The 18,676-nt window shown below is 42.9% G+C and overlaps 2 protein-coding genes across 9 annotated transcripts in view; one reads left to right on the top strand and one right to left on the bottom strand.

The window, feature by feature from the left end:
• The window catches only part of PHC3 (polyhomeotic homolog 3), a 31,487-nt gene extending 25,898 nt beyond the window's left edge, over positions 1-5,589 (bottom strand). For 4 of the 5 annotated variants that reach the window (XM_069023879.1, XM_069023880.1, XM_069023882.1 and 1 more), the window contains exons 1-2: positions 3,219-3,267; positions 319-466 (exon numbers count right to left, since the gene is read on the bottom strand). In XM_069023879.1, coding sequence (XP_068879980.1) covers positions 319-444 — 126 coding nt within the window. In that variant the 5' untranslated portion in view covers positions 445-466; positions 3,219-3,267. Of the gene's footprint in view, positions 1-318; positions 467-3,218; positions 3,268-5,143 lie in introns of those variants that run through there. The other variant, XM_069023883.1, reaches the window with a different exon arrangement.
• Positions 3,731-18,676, top strand: part of PRKCI (protein kinase C iota) — a 28,720-nt gene continuing 13,774 nt past the window's right edge. The window contains exons 1-3 of one of the 4 annotated variants that reach the window (XM_069023886.1): positions 3,731-3,823; positions 12,811-12,932; positions 17,389-17,478. In XM_069023886.1, coding sequence (XP_068879987.1) covers positions 12,818-12,932; positions 17,389-17,478 — 205 coding nt within the window. In that variant the 5' untranslated portion in view covers positions 3,731-3,823; positions 12,811-12,817. Of the gene's footprint in view, positions 3,824-5,551; positions 5,668-5,844; positions 6,030-12,810; positions 12,933-17,388; positions 17,479-18,676 lie in introns of those variants that run through there. The other 3 variants (XM_069023884.1, XM_069023885.1, XM_069023887.1) reach the window with 3 other exon arrangements.

The raw sequence follows: 18,676 nt of genomic DNA, 5'->3' as shown, positions 1-18,676 counted from the left end.
AATACCTTGGATCCCTGTAGTCAAAGCTGGTCAAACAAACAGCTTTATTTTGCAAAGGTTTATGTTAATAATCCACACCCTCAGCAAATGGTGAACAAACCAAACTTTCTATCATAGCATTTCCCCCTCTCTTATTTGGGAGACTATGCTTCAGTGGTCTGATACCCTCCAGTAAACATCTCCTGAAAACCAGCAAGTCAGCTATTGAGAAAGACAACAGCAATTAGGAATGAAAAGTTAATCCTGTGTAAAGTACTGCACAATGCCTGTATTTAGAGCTCTGTACAGGACAGGGAGGAAGACCCCAGAGCCCAGTACCTGGACAGCATGTCTGTCAGAGCCGCTGTAGACGGAGATCTGTGGCAGCGGCGTGCGGGAAGTGGAGGTGGTGGTGACAGTCGTTGTGGATGCAGAACATGTTGTTGTGTTGGGTTCATTCTCCATAGCTGTGCAGCGTTCGTCCAGCCTGGCAGGAGTGACACAAACGTAGTTCACAAACAAGGCCAGAACATGCTGATTTTAATGCAAAAATTACGTTTTGCTGAGACAGAACAATGGACAATTTTCAAAAGGTAAGTTTCACAGAATCACAGAATAGTTTGGGTTGGAGGGAACTTAAAGATAATCTCGTCCCACCCCCTGCCATGGCAGGGTCACCTTTCAATACACCAGGCTGCTTCAAGCCACATCCAACCCAGCCTTGAACACTTGCAGAGATGGGGCAGCCACAGCCTCCATGGGCAACCTGTGCCAGGGCCTCACCAACCCTATAGTAAAGAATTTCTCCTTAGTATCTAATCTTAGCTTGTAGTATTTGCTATTACTTGATGAAGTCTCTTGAGAGATGTAGTTATAATCTTCTAAGATCTATAAAAAGTAGCAATAAAGAACCAATTTAGGAATTCATCCAAGATTTCCAGCCAGCTACACAGGACAAGGATCACCTCCCTCACCCCCACGACCAAAATTGCTGGCTAACCCTGGACACTGAACAAAACCTGCTCTTGGCAAAAATCACCAGTGAAATACTCCGTTTGGGGAGAGAGGGAAAGGATACAGGCAAAATTCCTTTTAACAACAATACCTCACATAATACAGCAAGAACTAAGGAACAAACTACCTATTTAAGCACCTCAAATGATCCTCCCCAGTCCTATGTGACTTCCCTCTGTTGCAGAGCACAAAATGTCATCTTTAAAACTGAAATGAATCACAAACCTCAATATATGTTATGGGGGTGTTTACTGCAGTTTCTTTTTCAGTCTTTGTATTATGATTAACAGGAAATAGCATAGTAGCTGTTTATTGCTTTCAAAAGGATGCCAAAATAAGGGAGAGTTGAGAAGATGTGTTTCCTTCTTACCATAAAGAGGGGCTCAGAGAAATAATCAGAGAGAGCTGCAATATACTAGAAAAAAAGCAGCTTTGCCAAGTTCTTAACAAACCGCCCATTGGATGCTGCATCAAAAGGGAACATTATCAGGAGTTTCAACTCACACAGCTGGAAGAAGAACAGGACACTGCCAGGCTGCCACCCTCAGCTCCCAAAACACGACTACTCTACAAGCAGAGGGCTGCACGTGATGCTGCAGTTCCTGAGGACCTGCAACAGCTAAACTTTAACAGATACATGGTCACCTAAAGACCTCTTGCCTACCCTTGCATTGGGCACTTGAATGGACTTTGCCATCAAAGAAAATTCGTGGCAATAACGGATGCTTTAAAAGCAGAGATCCCTGCTATTAGAACTGAAGAAAAAATATGATTTGTTGTTAAAAAATCAGGTCTGTTGTGCATTACTGATGTCAGTTGTCTACCTACATCAGGGCACAAGTTAAGACACATGGGTTCCCACTCCAGCTGCAATAAACCCAGCATCATTCCTAAAACCCCTTTATGTTAATTTCACATCATGAAAAGTATCTTAAAATAAAAAGTCCTGTCTCCTCCAGTGGACATTAAAAGCACTTCAAAATATTTACACTTACAACTTGTCTAGCTGGTTTTTGCTGAGTTATGCAACCAGTTAAATTAGCTTAAAACAACATTAGATGTCTCATTTCCTTCATTCTCAGCCGTGTTTTGGGTGTGTTATGAGCAAGATGTGCAACATATCCCACTTAGTAAATATTCCATCACAAGTTCACTCCAAGAGAGCCGTTAATCCTCTAGCTCAAAATTATTTCAAAAATAATATTGTCATTGCTCAGGTTGTTCTCACAAAGGATGTACAATGAAAACAGTAAAGAGCTCCCAAATTTTTGGTCAGCATCTCCATCTCGAGTGGGCATCAGATGTTAACTTACAAGAAAATTAATTTTGTTTAATGATGGAGACCTTGCGATGATGCTCCCTGAACAACTTTAACTCAAAACAATCTCTGTAATGCAAAGCAAGTTTTAGAAAACACATTGACTTGCAACAACCACTACGCATTTAAGTGAGCCCAAAACATAAAACACAACAGAAAACTATATTGAAAATATGTATTTATTCAAGCAGTAACAGTACAAGACACTACATAACTTCAGGTTACATTGTGCATAAGGTAAATATTCCAAAGTTTTGTTTCTTTATATTTTTCTTGGTCAAAGCAACCACCTGAAGTAAAAAAAATACCTGCTATTCTATACCGATTAACAAACTACCCTCACGGTGGACACGCGAATGTCATTACTCATGTTGTGGAAAGTTTTGGTAAATGCCATGGTAATAACAAACCCTGCTGACAACCCACATCCACAACCACACAGTTTATTTCTTTCTTCATTCACAACCTCTCCCTGCAACTCCAAGGGGACAAGCCGCAAAAAAACCCAAACTAAACAAAATTTCCTCCAAGCCTAACCCCTACAGTATTCCGTATTTGACAGAGGGCTACGAAATAATAAATAAAATAAAATAAAATAAAATAAATAACGAAGGTATGCTCTGCGGGAATACCCCCCACGGCATGCGGAGTACCGGCCCCGCGCTGAGGCGCCCCGGTGCCCCCTCGCCGGCCGCCCCCTGCCCAGGCCAGGCTGACCCACCCTCAGCCCCCGCCTCGCCCAGCCCGGCCCCGCCACCGCCCCCTCAGGAGAGCAAAGGCAGGCAGGCGGGCGGGGCCGGCCCGGCGCCGGGGCGCGGTCAGGGCGCGGGTTCCCCGCCCCCGCGGCCCGGCCGGGGCCCCGCAGCTGCCGCTGCCCGCGCTCCGCGCGCCCCGCCGGGACACTCGCCTGGGACGCGCCGCTCAAGGCGCCGCCGCCGCCGCCGCCATTTTCTCGCCTCCCTCACGGGGGAGGTGCCGCGCGCGCGCGGGGCGCGGCCGCCGCCGCGCACGTGACGGGACCCGCCGCCATGTTGGCGGCGGCCGTGAGGGGCCGGTGCTGAGGGCGAGCTGCAGCGGGCCCGGAGAATTGAAATATGCGGTGTTTTCAGCCCAAATAACCTATCGACTTCTGTTTGTAACAAAACAGGGAGCCTCTTTCAAGTGCCTCCCGGATTTAGCAGCTGTTGCTCAGACACTGTCAGCTGTGCATCCATCCTAATCACAGTGTGAGCATCTCAGGTTTCCTTTTGGAGGCTCTGCTTGCTTCCTTCCACCCTTCCTGCAACTCACCAGCTCAAAGCACTGGGTGGATATGAGTTAAAGTAATCATCTCTGTTATCTCTTGCATCACGCCTCTTTGTTTTGGCACCTGATACATACACGCTTGCAAATCTTTGTACTGTACGTACAGGAAGCCTGTATTTGGATGACTATGGGACGTGCCTTCAGGCTAAATCCTCTGTAACTTCCACGCCTGACTGAGTTCAAGAAGTGTCTGGACAATGCACTCAGGTATGTGGTGTGGCTCTCAGACATGTCCTGTGCAGGACTAAAAGCTGGACTTGATGATCCTGATATTCCTTTGGCCATCACCACAGGAGCCAGGCTGGGGGATCCCCATGGAAGGGTTGGGGATGTGGGGGCCACACTGGGGGACCCCAGAATGGACCTCTGGAATTCCATTTAGAATGGAAGTCTATTCGATACCGACTGCACAGGGAGGTAGTGGAGTCCTAATCCCTGAGGTGTTCAAGGAATGACAGGATGACACTCAGTGCTCTGTTCTGGCTGACAGGGTGAGGACTGATCAAAAGTTGGGACTCAGTGATCTTGGAGGTTTTTTCCAGCCTAAATGATTCTGTGCTTCCATGATGGGGGGGGGGGCGGGAAATTGCCACATATCTACCAGCTAGTTGGGATAGGTAAGTTCTTTGCAAAGAAAAGAGACTCAGCAAATGTCTAACAAAATTCAAATACCTCCCAAGGTATTAGAGATGAACTTAAGCTGTTGACAGGTGAAGCAGTTGCACTGAGCACAGGTGGGATGCCTGTGACAAGCAGTGACAATTCCACAGGTCTAATGAGGATGCCTCGTTTCTGTAAAAGATGACGTGATTCAGCAACCTGTGTCAGGGCCTCGTCACCCTCACAGGGAAAAATTTCTTCCTAATATTTAACCTAAACGTTCTCTCTTTAAATTTAAAGCCATTCTTTCTTGTCCTGTCACTCCATGCCCTAGTCCAAGTCCCTCGCCAGCTCTCTTGGAGTCCCCTTTAGGCACTGGAGGGTGCTCTAACGTTTCCCTGGAGCCTTGTCTCTTAAGCTGAACAGCCCCAACTCTCAGCCTGTCTCCAGAGCAGAGGAGCTCCGATTCTTGGACCCTCTCCGTTGCCTCCTCTGGACTCGCTCCAGCAGCAACTCGTTCTTCTGTAGATGGACCAGACCTCAGAGCAGGACACAGCACTGCAGGTGCTCAGGATGAGGTGGAGAATCCCTGCTGCCCACGCTGCTGGGGATCAGCCCGATCGGTACTTGGGTAGAACAAGTTTTCCTCCTTGGCTCCCTGTCACGGCAGCCACCCGCGGCTGAAGCATCCCACATCCAGCAGCCCGCCCCGCTCCCGCCGCGCCGGCGCCACGGCCGCGCCACCGCCCGCAGTCCCGTCATGCTTTGCGCCGGGCCGTACCAAGTGTGGGTGGCGGAGTGACGCACACCGCGCTGCCGCCCCCGTTCCGGACGCGGCGGTGGGAGCGGAGGGACCCGGGTGCGCGTTCGCACCCGCCTGACCGGGAGCGGCCGCTGTGGCGACTCCGCTACGCGGCCTCCGGTTACCTGGGTGCCGCCGCCGCCGCTGCCCCCCCTCCGCCGCGGCGTGGAGCATCCCGCTCCACAGGTGTGGAGTCCCGCCGGGGAGAGCCCATGTAGAGCGCGGGGGGACACCCACAGGACTGACACCCACATCCGGGGGCGGCGGAGCTGCTTCCCGGCCGCTCTCGGGGCGGCTCCTCCGCCCCGACGGGGGAAATCCCGCGCTGCCTTCCCGCGCCGCCCCGCGCGGCTCCGCGCTCCCTCCCCCCGCCGCTTCTGCGCGGTCCCCTCCCGCCCCCCGCGCGTGGTGCTGCCCGGCGCGGGCGGGGCGCGCTGGAGGCGCGGGGGTCGCGCAGCCGCCGCCCCGGCCTGGCCCGACCCTGCGGTTCCCCCGCTCCGAGCCTGCGGCTCCCCTGGCCCGGCCCGGGGGCGATGCCGACACAGCGGGACGGCAGCGCCGGCAGCACCATGTCGGCTCCGGGCGGCCTCGGGGGCAGCCTCGGTGGGGACGGCGCCCACCAGGTCCGGGTGAAAGCCTACTACAAGGGGTGAGTGCGGGCGCCGAGCCCCCTGGGGCAGCCGGGCGGAGAGGAGCAAAGCGGCCCCGCGGGTGTTCGGGGTACCCGGCACGGGCTCCTCTGGAGGGGCTCCCGTGGATAGTCCGGGCTCAAGCCCTGGGTATCCCCTGACTTGCAGGGGAGGGGGGAAAGAGCGGAGGAAAAACACTCCACGACCAACCAGCCGTGCTGAAATGGATGTCAAGTGCAGGACTGGTGTTAGGGTTCAGGGGGGAAGCCGGATCCTCCCTTCTTCTGGGATGGCCTTCCCACTGAACAAGGATGTGCCTGAGCAGCCTCTGCCCTGCTCATCGTGCTTCCCGTCACCCCCAGGCCCTGGCTGTCAGTAGTAAGTACGTATTCCTTCATAACACACGCCAAAAGTCGCACTTTTGTGTATGTTCGGAGTCCAGCTTTGGTCCTGGTCTCTCTATGTTAGGTGATGTTCGGGACTAAAGGAAGAGGATGTTTGTATGAAAATTTGTTTCATGGATTTTTAGGCTGTTTGCCAGGGACTGAGCGATTTCCAAGGGAGTCTGTGAATGGTAACGCAGATGCATCTACTGTCAATTATGCTTTTTCAGTTTAAAAAAAAAAAATCCAAAATACTAGGTGTCTGCAGAATGGAAATCTGAATTTTGTGGGCCTAATTCAGTGGCTCTCCAGCAATAACACATAAAAGCAAAAGAAACTTCCTGCCTTGGGTTCACAACACCCTATTAAATAGTAACAGTTACAGGACTTAATAAGTTTCGGTGCAAGGGTTGCCAGTGATTCATTGGGCCATTAAGTTTGAGGGGAGGTGATCTAAGCAGAAAACAATGTAGGTTGCATTTTTGGATTGAGTGAACACATGATGCCCTTGATAGCTTCCTTCTAGTTATCTGTGTTACCACAAGAAGAGGTGTACTACGTTTTCAGTATTTACTCTCTGCTGTCTCTAGCTGTGTAATTTTAAGGAGAAGTATAGGAACCACATTGAGCATTTGGTATTTGCTGCTGTGTTTGGTTTCTGGCTTGTGTCTGCTTTGGGGCTTTTCTTGACAGAAGTCTGTAGAAGTTACTGTAGAGACTGGCACAATCTGTGGCTTTAAAGGACATGTGAGACACTGTCAAAGTATGTGAAATTCTGAGCTCTTTGTTTCACAGTCCCTTTAATCCACCTTTAAGGAAGCGAAGATGCCCCTGGCTATCAGCTGGCAGAAGTGTTCATTTGGTCAGACAGTGAACTAAAATGGGAGCTGGTCTGGGTGAAAACCATTTCTTTTTCTTCTGTTGGGTCAGTTTTAATCTTGATCACGTCCACATGCAAACACATGGATTCTTGCTTTAGCAGAGGGAGGCTGTGGAGCAAGAACAGGGAGGAAGCAGCCCAGGGTTGTGGGAGTGAGGAAAAAATCTGCTACATTGGACAGGAATGCTGGCTCATGACACTGGTAATAATTTCACAGGCGTTGGAATGTTTCTTTTGAGTCCTGTCCATTGACTTTTTATCTGTTAATGCAGTTATCAGTTTAATAATGGCACTGAGTCACAGAGGGTGTTGGTTAACCATTGTGAATACCAACAAACTAACAAGCTGAATGCCTTAGTCATGATTTATTTTGAGATATAAGCAAATTATTCTCTCCACTTTCTTAGAACAGAAAGTCTCAAGCCCCTTCTCAGACTTGCACTATCAAGTGGGTATCAAAGCCAAACATTTTATCTGCACTTACCCTGAAATGACTTGGAGACTGAGGACTGAATGCTGATACCAAAGGCAGCTTTTCCCCCATTCTTCAAATAAACTGTCTCAGAGCTGGATCGAGGAATTAATGGGAAACAGTGTTAATCAGGAAACGTTAATCTCTCCTAATTTCCTTTTAATGGAGGCATTTGAGTGGGTTGTAGAAGTTATTGGGAAAGTCTGGCTCGGAAGGTCTTTTCATCTTCCAGAAAGAGTTTCTGGTTGAAAAGAAAAAGAAACAAAAAAACCACCAAGCCAACCCAACCCAGCCACTTAGAAGCACAGATTTGTTCTTGAAACGTTTGGGAATCTGATAGTTGGGATACTTGCCTGGGGTAAAGAGCTGAGCCTGAATCCCCAAAACTTGGCTGGGTCTGGCCGGGAGCCCAATTGCTTTCCTCAGCCAAGACAAAGACTTCACACAGGACCTTTTGAAGAGTATTTGTTTCATTGAACTGTACAGTGGTAATTCTTTGTCTTAAATTCATGAAATATGTTAAAACAGGATGGAAAATTTTCCTAAAAACGAACAGAGATCATGAGAATAAGGGGATGGGGAATTCCCAGAGACTGGGGAATTAAGGCATTCAGTTGAGTTTTTCCAGGTATTTCCTTCTCTCAGGTAAACTGTGCTTATCTTTCACATAGGACTGGTTGTTTAAAATGCTTAAAATAGTGTTATCTATTTTAAAGAGTTACTGTGATCTGTGCAGTCTGTGTAACAGAGGTTCCTGAGGCAGTTTTTAGGAATTCACTATTCCAAACATGGGGGTTTTTGTTGATGCAGTAACAAAGTATAGCAGCTCCCAGGGTATGGCACTGATCAGCATCTGTAATTATAACCATTTCAGTGCTCTGATGATATTCAAAGTTTCCCTTTTGTCTTACTTCATTTGCTGGAGATGCTTTTTGTCAGGTCAGTACAAGAAGTTGTTATTCATACATATGTTGTAGGAGTAGAGAACAGGTAGGAATAATTCACAGCTCGTGCTCAAGGAATCCTGCAGAATTCATGCTGATTTAGAAAAGAAGCAAAACCAAACAGCTATAATAATTTTTCTGTCATGATTAGAACTGCTAGCTTGTATTCTTTCAGTGCCTGACATAGATTTTATGCTGGTTTTAACTGTGAAGGCTGTAATGTAGGTTAGATTTTTAATAAAAAGGGGTAGATACCAATACTTTACCCGCCTTCAGTTTGATTTGGTTCAAATGAAGAGCACGCCTGACAGTCCTCTCATGATACATGTTAAACCTGCTTATTTTCTTGATTTTAATGTAATTACATGAGTGGAAAAAGTGTGAGGAGAAAATAAATTTTAGTTGTTAAATCAAATGTACCTCCATAAAGATTTCCAGAAAATTTATTTCTTAATGATTGTTGAATTCTTCCATAATTTATTTTTATTTTTATTTATCTTGGGCACTTTTTGATCAATTCTTCGGCACAGTGACTTCTGTTGTCTGTTGACATTCATGTTCTTCACAGGAGAGTGTTCAGCCTAAGAAAACTTTGGACTAAGCCTGTGAATACGTTTTCCCCCCTTCTTGCTGTTTCAGTATTGATTTAGCTTTCTGACAATATGTTTTTCCAGAAAAACAGACTTGCACAGGGGAAAACAATGCTTTAAATGGTTGTGGATGGCAGTGGCTGCACCTCACGGTACAGAAATGACACTGACACAGCAGAATTCCCCCAGAGTCCTGTGGGGCTTCATTGCAGTGAGCTCTAATTAGACATTTTCAAAAGCCTTAATGACTGGCCCAGGTGTGTGATACATGCATGGATATGTAGGTAATATGTATAATGTATCAGTACATTTCCACGTACATAATATGGGATATATGAGGCTGCAGGTGGAAAAGTCTAAAGCAGTAGTGTCTGTTCTTACAGGGTTGTTCTCTCACAGGAGTTTAAGATCAGTGAAAATGAGCTACAGATAATTGTATTTAATTGTTGGCATTGGTTTGGGGTTTTTTGTGTTGGATGGTTCTTTTTTTGTTAAAGGACATTACAACTCTTGGATGATTTGTAAAAGAAAATGAGGAAAGCTGTTTGATCTCAGGAAAGGTGGAGAATATGGTCTTCTAGTTGTATTTAAAATATGTTCTCTAGTGTGTTTAGATTTACCATTTGCCTTTTCTCAGTCTTCCTAAGATTTATGTTTACTGATTCTGATATTTGCAGGATATTGACACAGGCCTTCTAGTAGTATGCATTAAATTATCTTTATTAATATTTATGAAAGATAGAAGTGATAGCGTTTTCAGTGAAAGTAATTCAGGACAAGTGCTGTCTTGTTTATTTGCATGTTTCCTACACACAGGTCCCTGATTAAGACCAACTATAATAGTGCTAAAACAAATTGTAAAAAGTCTGGTGCTTCCACAGTAAGAGTTAATTGGCACCTCCAGATGTGGTGATACCAATGTGTGCTTGAATCAGATTTTCTTCTAATTTCCTGTGTGTGCCAAGAGGTGACAAATAAGGATGTTTATTTCACCTTGGAATAGTTTTATGACAAACATGATTATTCCAAGCAGTGTATAACCTTCTCTTCATCACAAGGAAAGGCCTATTGTCAAGAAAAGTTTTCCCATGTCTGAGTAAAAGAAAACATTTTGTATCTTTAATGCAAGTCAGCAGGCTATGGTCCATATTAACTTTCCTTTGTCCCTTAATTTGGCCTACTAACTTTTATTTAAAATGCAAAATTTTGTCTTAATAGAGTTTAGCTTCTCCTTGGCTTAAGTGAATCCAGCTTTTTCCTGGAGGAAGGCATCATCAGTGCTATTAGGGGCAAGAAGTGTGGAGACACGAAGGTGTGACAACAGAACCACTGTGAAAGTGAGACCTGTGTCTCAGGAAATGTCAGGGTCATCAGTGGAGTTCAAATGGCAAAATAAAGTAGTAGGAAGACCTGTAACCTTTCAGTTCCTGTGTTTGTAGATGTTGTTTGTGGAACCTTGTTTATACTTAACATCATCTTTCTCTTGTAACATTGCTATTGGCTAGAGTTCTCTGAAAGACTGATACTGTCTGCTGTAGCAGAAGAGATACTCCAAATTATTTAGTAACTGCTTGATACATGTCCTGCTGGAGGTATTAGAGTACTAATTTAGAGAACATGCTTAAATTCTGAAATAATTAAACTCTTATTTTTTGTGAAGGACAACTGGTTTGCCACTTGAAGATACCAACAAGTAGTAAGAGATTTTTTTTCAGTTGGTACCAGCTTTTACTTTAGAGATATGAAGAGATTCCAAGGCTGTTCAGTATATCATATATCATTGTGACTTTTCCTGTTCACTGCAGTACAGATAAATCTATTTCAAGTGAACTTGAATCATCAGATTTAAAAATATGCTGAACAGATTTTGCTAATATGTATATAATTTAATCTTCAGTTTTTGCTGAAACATCAGTGATTACAGTCTCTAAAAGTGTGGTCTGTAACTCTGTTTTTCTGGCAGTAATAGTCATTCAACAAACTTTCTACTGACTAGTTCAATCCCAAAAAAACCTACAATGTAAATACATATAAATATAGATACTTTGCTTCTCTTCACTCTTCAGAACTAATTTTTTGTTTAAGAACATATTCCAAAGTGAATATATCTGTGTTAAAATGTGAATAAATGAAGGGATGGTAAACTCTAGCACTAAATCAGTGGAGCTGCTAAGTAAGCAATGCCTTTTTTCCTTCCCGGAAAAACAGGAAATACGGGTTAAGGCTTTGCCTCCTAATACAGGGTTGCTCTGTGGTGGCTGCCAGTGTGTCTGTGACAGTAACACGCTGTCAAATCCACCTTCTTGGCATTGGGTTCCCAGTTGGTGTTTCTAGAGAGAGTGTGAAGGGAGACCTTTGTGTCTGAGAGAAGGGTTTGCCATGTTGGATGGATGCGATTGGGACTTTCAAATAAAGCCCTGTTTGGTCTAAATGACTGTGCTGTGTCTAAATACTGGGGTTCAAATGTTGTTCTGTTTTGCATTTTGTCTCATGTGGAAAGAACAGGAGCGATTCCTCTACCAAATCATGTAGCAGCTTTTTGACTGCTTTGTTCAGATTATTGAAGAGATGTCATGTTTATGCTGGACACACATCTGCCCTATTTACTGGAGTCTGTCCCCTAACTAAACCTAACCCAACTGATGATGCTCATAAATCCAGAAGCAGGCTCGCTGTTCTTCCACAGTGCTTAGAAATTGCCACTTAAATTTATTCCTGCTGCTGCTCTCAGAGGAGCCTCAGGCAAGCAGTTTATTTTTTGTGTGCTCTCTGCCCCTCCTGAGCATTGTTCCAGTTCCATGACCACAGCATTTTATGTTAAGTCACCTTCTTGATCCCAATCTGCCCATGCACATGATGTTTTAAAGATATTTAACTTGCTGTGTATGTACACTTCAGTCTGGTAGGAACCTTGATGCTATTTCTAACTAGGTGAAAACTTTGTTGCTTCAATAATTTACTTTAGCTCTCCTCAACAGTCATGGGTGCTGGCACCCACCAGAGCAAATCCAGCTGGATGAGGTTTTTATGGGAAGATTAATCTTGTAGCTCAAACATGGGGCTTTTGTGCTATGTTTGAGGAGTGTGTTGTAAACAGCCTTCCTCTAACTGTACCTCACAATTCCTTTGGTTAAGGGACTGAGCCCTGAGTCACCTGTTCCCCTTTAAGGCCCAGCCAGCACAGTGGGTCAGCATTTTTTGCTAACTTATTAAAATCAGGTTAACTCACTTTTAATTGTAATCATCACAGAAATACTCATTCTGCATAACAGTAAAGCAGTACGTTTCAATTCTAAATATATGTTTCTCTGTCAGCCTTCCCCTTCATTATGTGAAGCACCACTCTTCTTTTAAAGGCACTTTGAATATTTGGCACATCCCCCCAAATCTGCTAGGAAATCTGTTTAGTATTTGTCATTAATTTTTCATAACATCTACACAATCAAAATTTAGTTGGGGTAGATGTATGTGTTTTTACATTTTGATATCTAATAACAAAATAACTGTTAAAGAGGAAGTAAAACCAGAAATATGTTATGATCATAATTTAAAACATTTGCAGCATTTCATTCTTGAGTTTCCACTGGTGTAAGAGATCTAATTTCTCTCTGTGGTTAATGTCTGCTGCAACTCACTTCATAGTTAATTTGGGCATAAAATCTGAGTTTTTTTGAAGAAGATACCTGGAGGATTAAATGTCAAGTAATAAAAATCACTTAGAGCCTGACTTTGCTATAAGAAGGGAACTTAGGTACTTTATTTTACTTTAACGTTTTGGAGGTAGTTTAATCAGGGATGGGGTTTATATTAGTGGTATATGGAAGATATAGAGAGATGATGATCAATGTTATGTTTTGTGAAATAGTTTCTGAACTTTATTTGTCTCTTGCTCAGGGACATCATGATAACCTATTTTGAGCCTTCCATCTCCTTCGAGGGACTGTGCAGTGAAGTTCGAGACATGTGCTCCTTTGACAATGAGCAGCTTTTCACCATGAAATGGATTGATGAAGAAGGTAGATCAATGTTCATCAATACATTGCTCTACATCCTACCTTTTCTTTCCCTTTCATCTTTTTCTTTCCCCCTGCCTTCATAAGATAACCTTATAAAACATAGAATCTGACTCCAAAAAGAAGTTATCCAATGCCTTCTTAAGTAGAGCTTAATAAAGAGGTATTTGTTTCACAATACTTAGTGTGTAGCTTGCTCTCTGTCTTTTTAAACCAAACAAGACCTCAGTGACTATGAAAATGCTAATTCAATGTTAGGACTTCTCATGAAGGCAACAGAAAGTATTCCCTTATACTGTTGAAGATTCTGTTTATATCTTATATTTTTGAAAGAGTTAAACAGACATTAGGTTTTACAAATTGCAGTATTTATCTAAAATATTGATACAATTTAATGTATAGTTGAGTTGTATGTGTAACCAAAAACATTTTATCTCAAGTGTTATTATCAGCTGTTACTTTAGCAACCTAAAGTCTATTAACACATAGCTGCTAATAAAACTTTTTCTAAATACCAATGACATGTAGTAACTTTTCATCAAAGTGCAGAGACAACCTTGACTGAGAACTCTTCATCTCTAGTGCTTACATTATCCATCTTAAAGTTTACCTTGGATGAAAAGAAGTCCAGTGTGTTCTCCCTGTTAACAGATGTCGTCCGTTGAGCTGTGTGTGTACAGTAGTAATTTTTTTTAAACGTTATTTGTAGGTTCTGTTTTCTCAGTGGAATTAGTTCATTCTACATGTAAGTTTTGAGCTACAGCTACAACGAAGAGCCCTCTGAATTATGAGATTGCTGTGGAGTTATTTTAGCTGATGCAGTACATAAAAGGCTGCAGTGTGCAGTGATTTGTTGGCTGTGGTTGGTGTTTGCATGCAGTCATCAGCATAAATGGTGCTTATAGAACTGTTTCCTCCCGTTTAAAACTGGGCTACTGCCAATTTATTCAGAGCTTAAAGTTAAACATGGAGCAAAGCTGGTTTTTGGAAGTGCCATGTAGGCAGGTGTGTTGAAGATTACGTGGTCTTGGGAGTCTGAGCAGGTGGGGTTTTTTCTTCCCCTCATCATTCCAAAGTTATTTATACCAGGCAGATGCAGTACAGTAAAATGAGCAATGTTTATGACTGAACTGTGCAGCAGAGCTACTGGGAGTTGAACATTTACTTTATAATAAGCTGGCTGTGTTGTTTTATCATCAGGAAGATAATGGACTCGTCACTGTAGAGGAGTTTGCAGTGTCAGTCATAGTAAGAAGTAGATATATAATTTTTTAATAAACATTTTGTACTGATTCAATAATTTACCTGAAGCCAGAGTTTGTTCTGTCTCAATTTCTGCTCTTTAATTAGAGATAGTTTTATAAAAGAAAAAGCAAGGCTGCAGTTTGACTGAATTATTTTCATGTGTTCACATAGGATTTGATTTTCACAAGCAATCCATGTTTGCTTTAATCGTTGACTTACAGTTTAATGTCAGGGGAGAAAAAGTTAATCTGCCAATGAGGAGTGTGTTTAAAACAAATCCTCCTGTCTTTATTGTGAATAATTCTTGCATGTACAATGCATGGCTTCTTGCCAAGCCCCCTGCCTCCTCTCTCAGCACCACTCTGTAGTGTTTTCAGTTGATATTCTTTCTAGAAACCTGTTTTTCTTTACTGGAAAATTCCTATATCACATCCTCTTCACCAAAACTGAAGTTTGCTGTTTAACAGTAGCATGAGGAAAGGTATGTGCTGTGGGCTGGTACTTGTTACACTATTACTCATGCTCTTTGTAATGTAAGAGAAGATAAGGGGTCTGGGACATCACTATTTCCTGACTAAACTGGATTTACCTGGTCACTAAGGTTTTGATTTGTCATATAGTAAATGCCTTTGCAATATGAGGCCATCATGTATAACTACTCTGATTTCATAGAGGTAATGGCACACAAAGACTGATCTAATTTAATTGAGTGGAGTCATCTCCAAAATCCTCAGATGCAACTGGGAAACAGAATGAACTTGATTAGATTTTAGAGAAATTTCTATTTTTTCCGTATATGGTCAGTTCAGCTTCACTCTGCTTTCTGAAACATCCTGTGGGATGAACCCTGGCCTTGTGTGTCACTTCAGTCTGTTGTTTCTCAGTATATAACTCAAAAGTAAGTATTTTCCTATGTGTCCCAGTTGTCTTTGACTGCAAAATTTGTACTACTCAAGGTCATTGAAAGAGATGTCTATAAACCTTCTGTTCTGAGTTTGCTTGTTCTTGAGACCCTCTTTTGCTTCTGCCAAAAGGAAACACAGAACTGTTTGCACAGGTGTTGGAAACAAAAGAAGAAAAACTAGTTTGTTGATTCCCATAGTGAGTCTGAGTAAATACAATTGTTCCTCCTCCTCCCACCCTGCTCTGCACTGTGTATGTTTGTGCCGTGGGTGGGCACTGTGGTGTCCAGGTATCCAGCTGTTGGGGGGAGTGGTTTGGTGGTAAATGACTGTAGGTGGCTTCAAAGACTCATCTTTAGGATTTTGATGTGCAGAAAACAATAAAGACAGAACACTGAAAATGGACCATTTACATTTATTACTGATACTTTAGCAATAGAATAGAATGCATAGAATCACAGAATGGGTTGGGTTGGAAGGACCTTTAAGATCATCTCATTCCACCCCCTGCCACGTGCGGGACACCTTCCACAAGACCAGGCTGCCCAAAGCCCCATCCAGTCTGGCCGTGGACACTTCCAGGGATGGGGCAGCTACAGCTTCTATGGGCACCCTGTGCCAGGGTCACACAAGGTCTTCCCCGTGCTCTCACAGGGAAGCATTTCTTCCTGATATCCGATCTAAACCTACTCTCTGTCAGTGAAGCCATTTCCCCTGTCCTGTCACTCCAGGCCCTTGTAAACAGTCTCTCTTCACCTTCCTTGTTGGCTCCTTCAGGCACTGGAGGGCCACAATTAGGTCACCCCAAAGCTTCTCTTCTGCAGGCAGAACAATCCCAATTCTCCCAGCCATTCCTCACAGCTGAGTCCTCCATCCCTCTAATCAACTTGGTGGCCTCCTCTGGGCTGGCTCCATCAGGTCCATGTCCTTCCTGTTCTGGGGGAAGATACATTAGAAACAAATGCATTGTGATACATTAGAAACAAAACAAATTATCTGGAAAAACTTCTGGGGGCTGAGTTTAAATACCCCCGGCTGCTGGGTGTGTGATTCCACTGAAAAGCCTTAGCAGTGCCTGGATTAATTTAGAAACCTTGCCGTATAAAACACAAAGAGAATAGCTGAGAGTCTGTTGTATGCGAACTTTCTAACTGTGGTATGGACTGAGGACTCAAAGCAGTAAAATTTCCAGATTGGATCCAGTTTAGCTGGGATGGAAATTATTCTGCCTTCTTCCAGATTGGTTACCCATAACCAGTTTGCCACTTAAAGACATGGAAAGTAATATTTCTGTTAAAAATTAGAAATACAGAAAGGCAGACTCGCTGTATGGGATTTGGGCTAAAAATAAACTTGTGCTCATGCTGGAGGGTGAGCATGCAGAAATAAATCCCTTGTTCTTGCACAGAGCATCTTGTGTAGATGAAAAGAGGGGAAAGAAGTTAAGCTAATAACAAAGTATTTTCTTTCTTTGGAGCAGTGATGACTGGGACAATATTGTTTTAAAAATGTTTCGGTTACAGTATTATTTTGAAAAAGGCTTATTCTTTTAGGGGACTAATTTTTTTATAATGCTACTAATCTGCATCAGACACCAAAGAGAACGCAGTCTTGTTTGAGAAACTTTATCATCAAGGATTTGGCATATAATTTAGTCTGCACCATCACAAATGGTCAACAAAACTGCAACGGTTTTGCTAAAAAAAATAAGAAAGCCAACCAGCTCCCACTTTTTTCTGCCTTGGGGTCCTTTCTTTAAAAGATTTTATTTCAAATAGCCCTGTGAGTGTGAAAGTAGTAGTTACAAATCAGAAAAATGGGGTGTCATACTTAGATTATGTTATTTGTCAAAAGTTTCCATTGAGGTTTGAGGAGAGACTTGAGCACTGACTGCTTTTGCAGCTCCTGGTGCAAGTCTTGGCAGTGCTGAAGCAGCTGTGAAAATAGAATTGACTCAGTTCTAATTAAAAAACCATGAAATGAAAGGTAACCTTATAAGGTTTTTAGGTGCTAGAATACAGCCTGCACCTCCTGTACTGAAATAATGTGTAACCATGCTTGTAGCAATGATGGTTTGTTATTATGATCTGCTCACATCTTGGGGATATCCCATATTTTTATTTTCCCTGGAAGAATTCAATATGACTATTTTCAGATGTACTCTTTGAAGAGTGTTAAAAAGAAATACTACCACATTTGAGAATATTGGATTTTTGCTACAATAATTATCTTGGAACCAACTGTGAGGGAACTCCTGAATGGTATGGAACTAATTGGGTTGAGTTTTGTGTTGTTCTGTTTCCTTTCCACAGGAGATCCATGTACGGTTTCCTCTCAGCTGGAGTTAGAAGAGGCCTTTCGGTTGTATGAACTAAACAAGGATTCAGAACTTCTGATCCATGGTAGGTGAAATTTACTGAAATTTACTGCTGCTCGTGTTAGTACCTGTGAATGAGTGGAATTCTTACCTTGCATTGCCTGTGCTTTTGGCAGCCTTCTCCCTTCAGGCCTGTGGCCATCCTGTCGAGGGATGCTGATGACCATTCACTGTACTTTTAGCTCTTCTTTATTAAATTAAGGGAGGAAAATATACTTTGCTGTTAGATTATTCATGAAACCCAGCCCCTGTCTTTTCATTCATTCAGCCCAAGTGCCTTCATACACTTGCTGGCAGTGAATGGTAGAAGAGATAAGTACAATTTATTTATTTATTAGATGTATATATTATCCTGAAGTTGATTATGGATAAGTGCTTTAGAGCAGCATCTCTGTTAGGAAAAAAAGTTAATGAGCTCCATTTGTGATACCAGATTAATGAAAAGTTTGACTTTTCTAAAATTAAGTACTTCAGTTTTAAAATTAATACTATTATGCCCCTGTTTAATGTGTAATTGTTCAATTTTTATTCTTCAGGGTTATATGTCTGTTTTGGCAGCTTCTGCAGAATATTTTTCTAGCTATTTGTAACTTTTTACCAGTAGAAGGTTGGTCTTGGTTTATCAGAGGTTAGAGCAGAAAAGTGATCATTATGAAGTGTTGCTGTGTTACACTACAGTGTCTTAACAGGCTCCTGCTCTTAAAAAGATGCAAAAAATCTAGTTTGTCGTCAGCCCATTTGAAAGGAAAAGACAGCTTGGCAGCTTCCCACAGAGAGTTTTAAAAAGGGGAAGAATATAATCCATTTGTAGATATGTTTCACTGCTTCTGTACATATTACTTGAATTTTTGATCTGCCCTTTCTCCATTATTTTTTGTGCCTGATAAGCTTCTGATTAAACTGGCACCAGGGCTGTCTCTCCACAGGTATACTTCTCCCTGATGGTTACTGAAGCTAAATAAACTGTGAAAAAAAAAAAAGACTTACATAGTCAACATCCTATGTAACTGTTAGGACACTGTCACATAATACATTTATAATGTTCGGAAATCTTGACTAACTGTGAAGATTGGTCACATGAGAAAACAAAATCATTGCTTTTTCTAGTTACTTTCTTTAAGAAATAACTTGATTTTTTCTGCTTTTTGCTTGTATTTCTCGTGTATGTCATTGCTATGCCCAGCAAAAGGGCTTTGTGATGCCTTGCAGCTCACCTGTTCTTA

The sequence above is a fragment of the Aphelocoma coerulescens genome, chromosome 9 (assembly GCF_041296385.1).
Source record: "Aphelocoma coerulescens isolate FSJ_1873_10779 chromosome 9, UR_Acoe_1.0, whole genome shotgun sequence".
In the NCBI taxonomy this organism is placed as follows: domain Eukaryota; kingdom Metazoa; phylum Chordata; class Aves; order Passeriformes; family Corvidae; genus Aphelocoma; species Aphelocoma coerulescens.
Note: the sequence above shows the minus strand (reverse complement) of the source record. Positions and strands in the feature narration are given on the sequence as shown.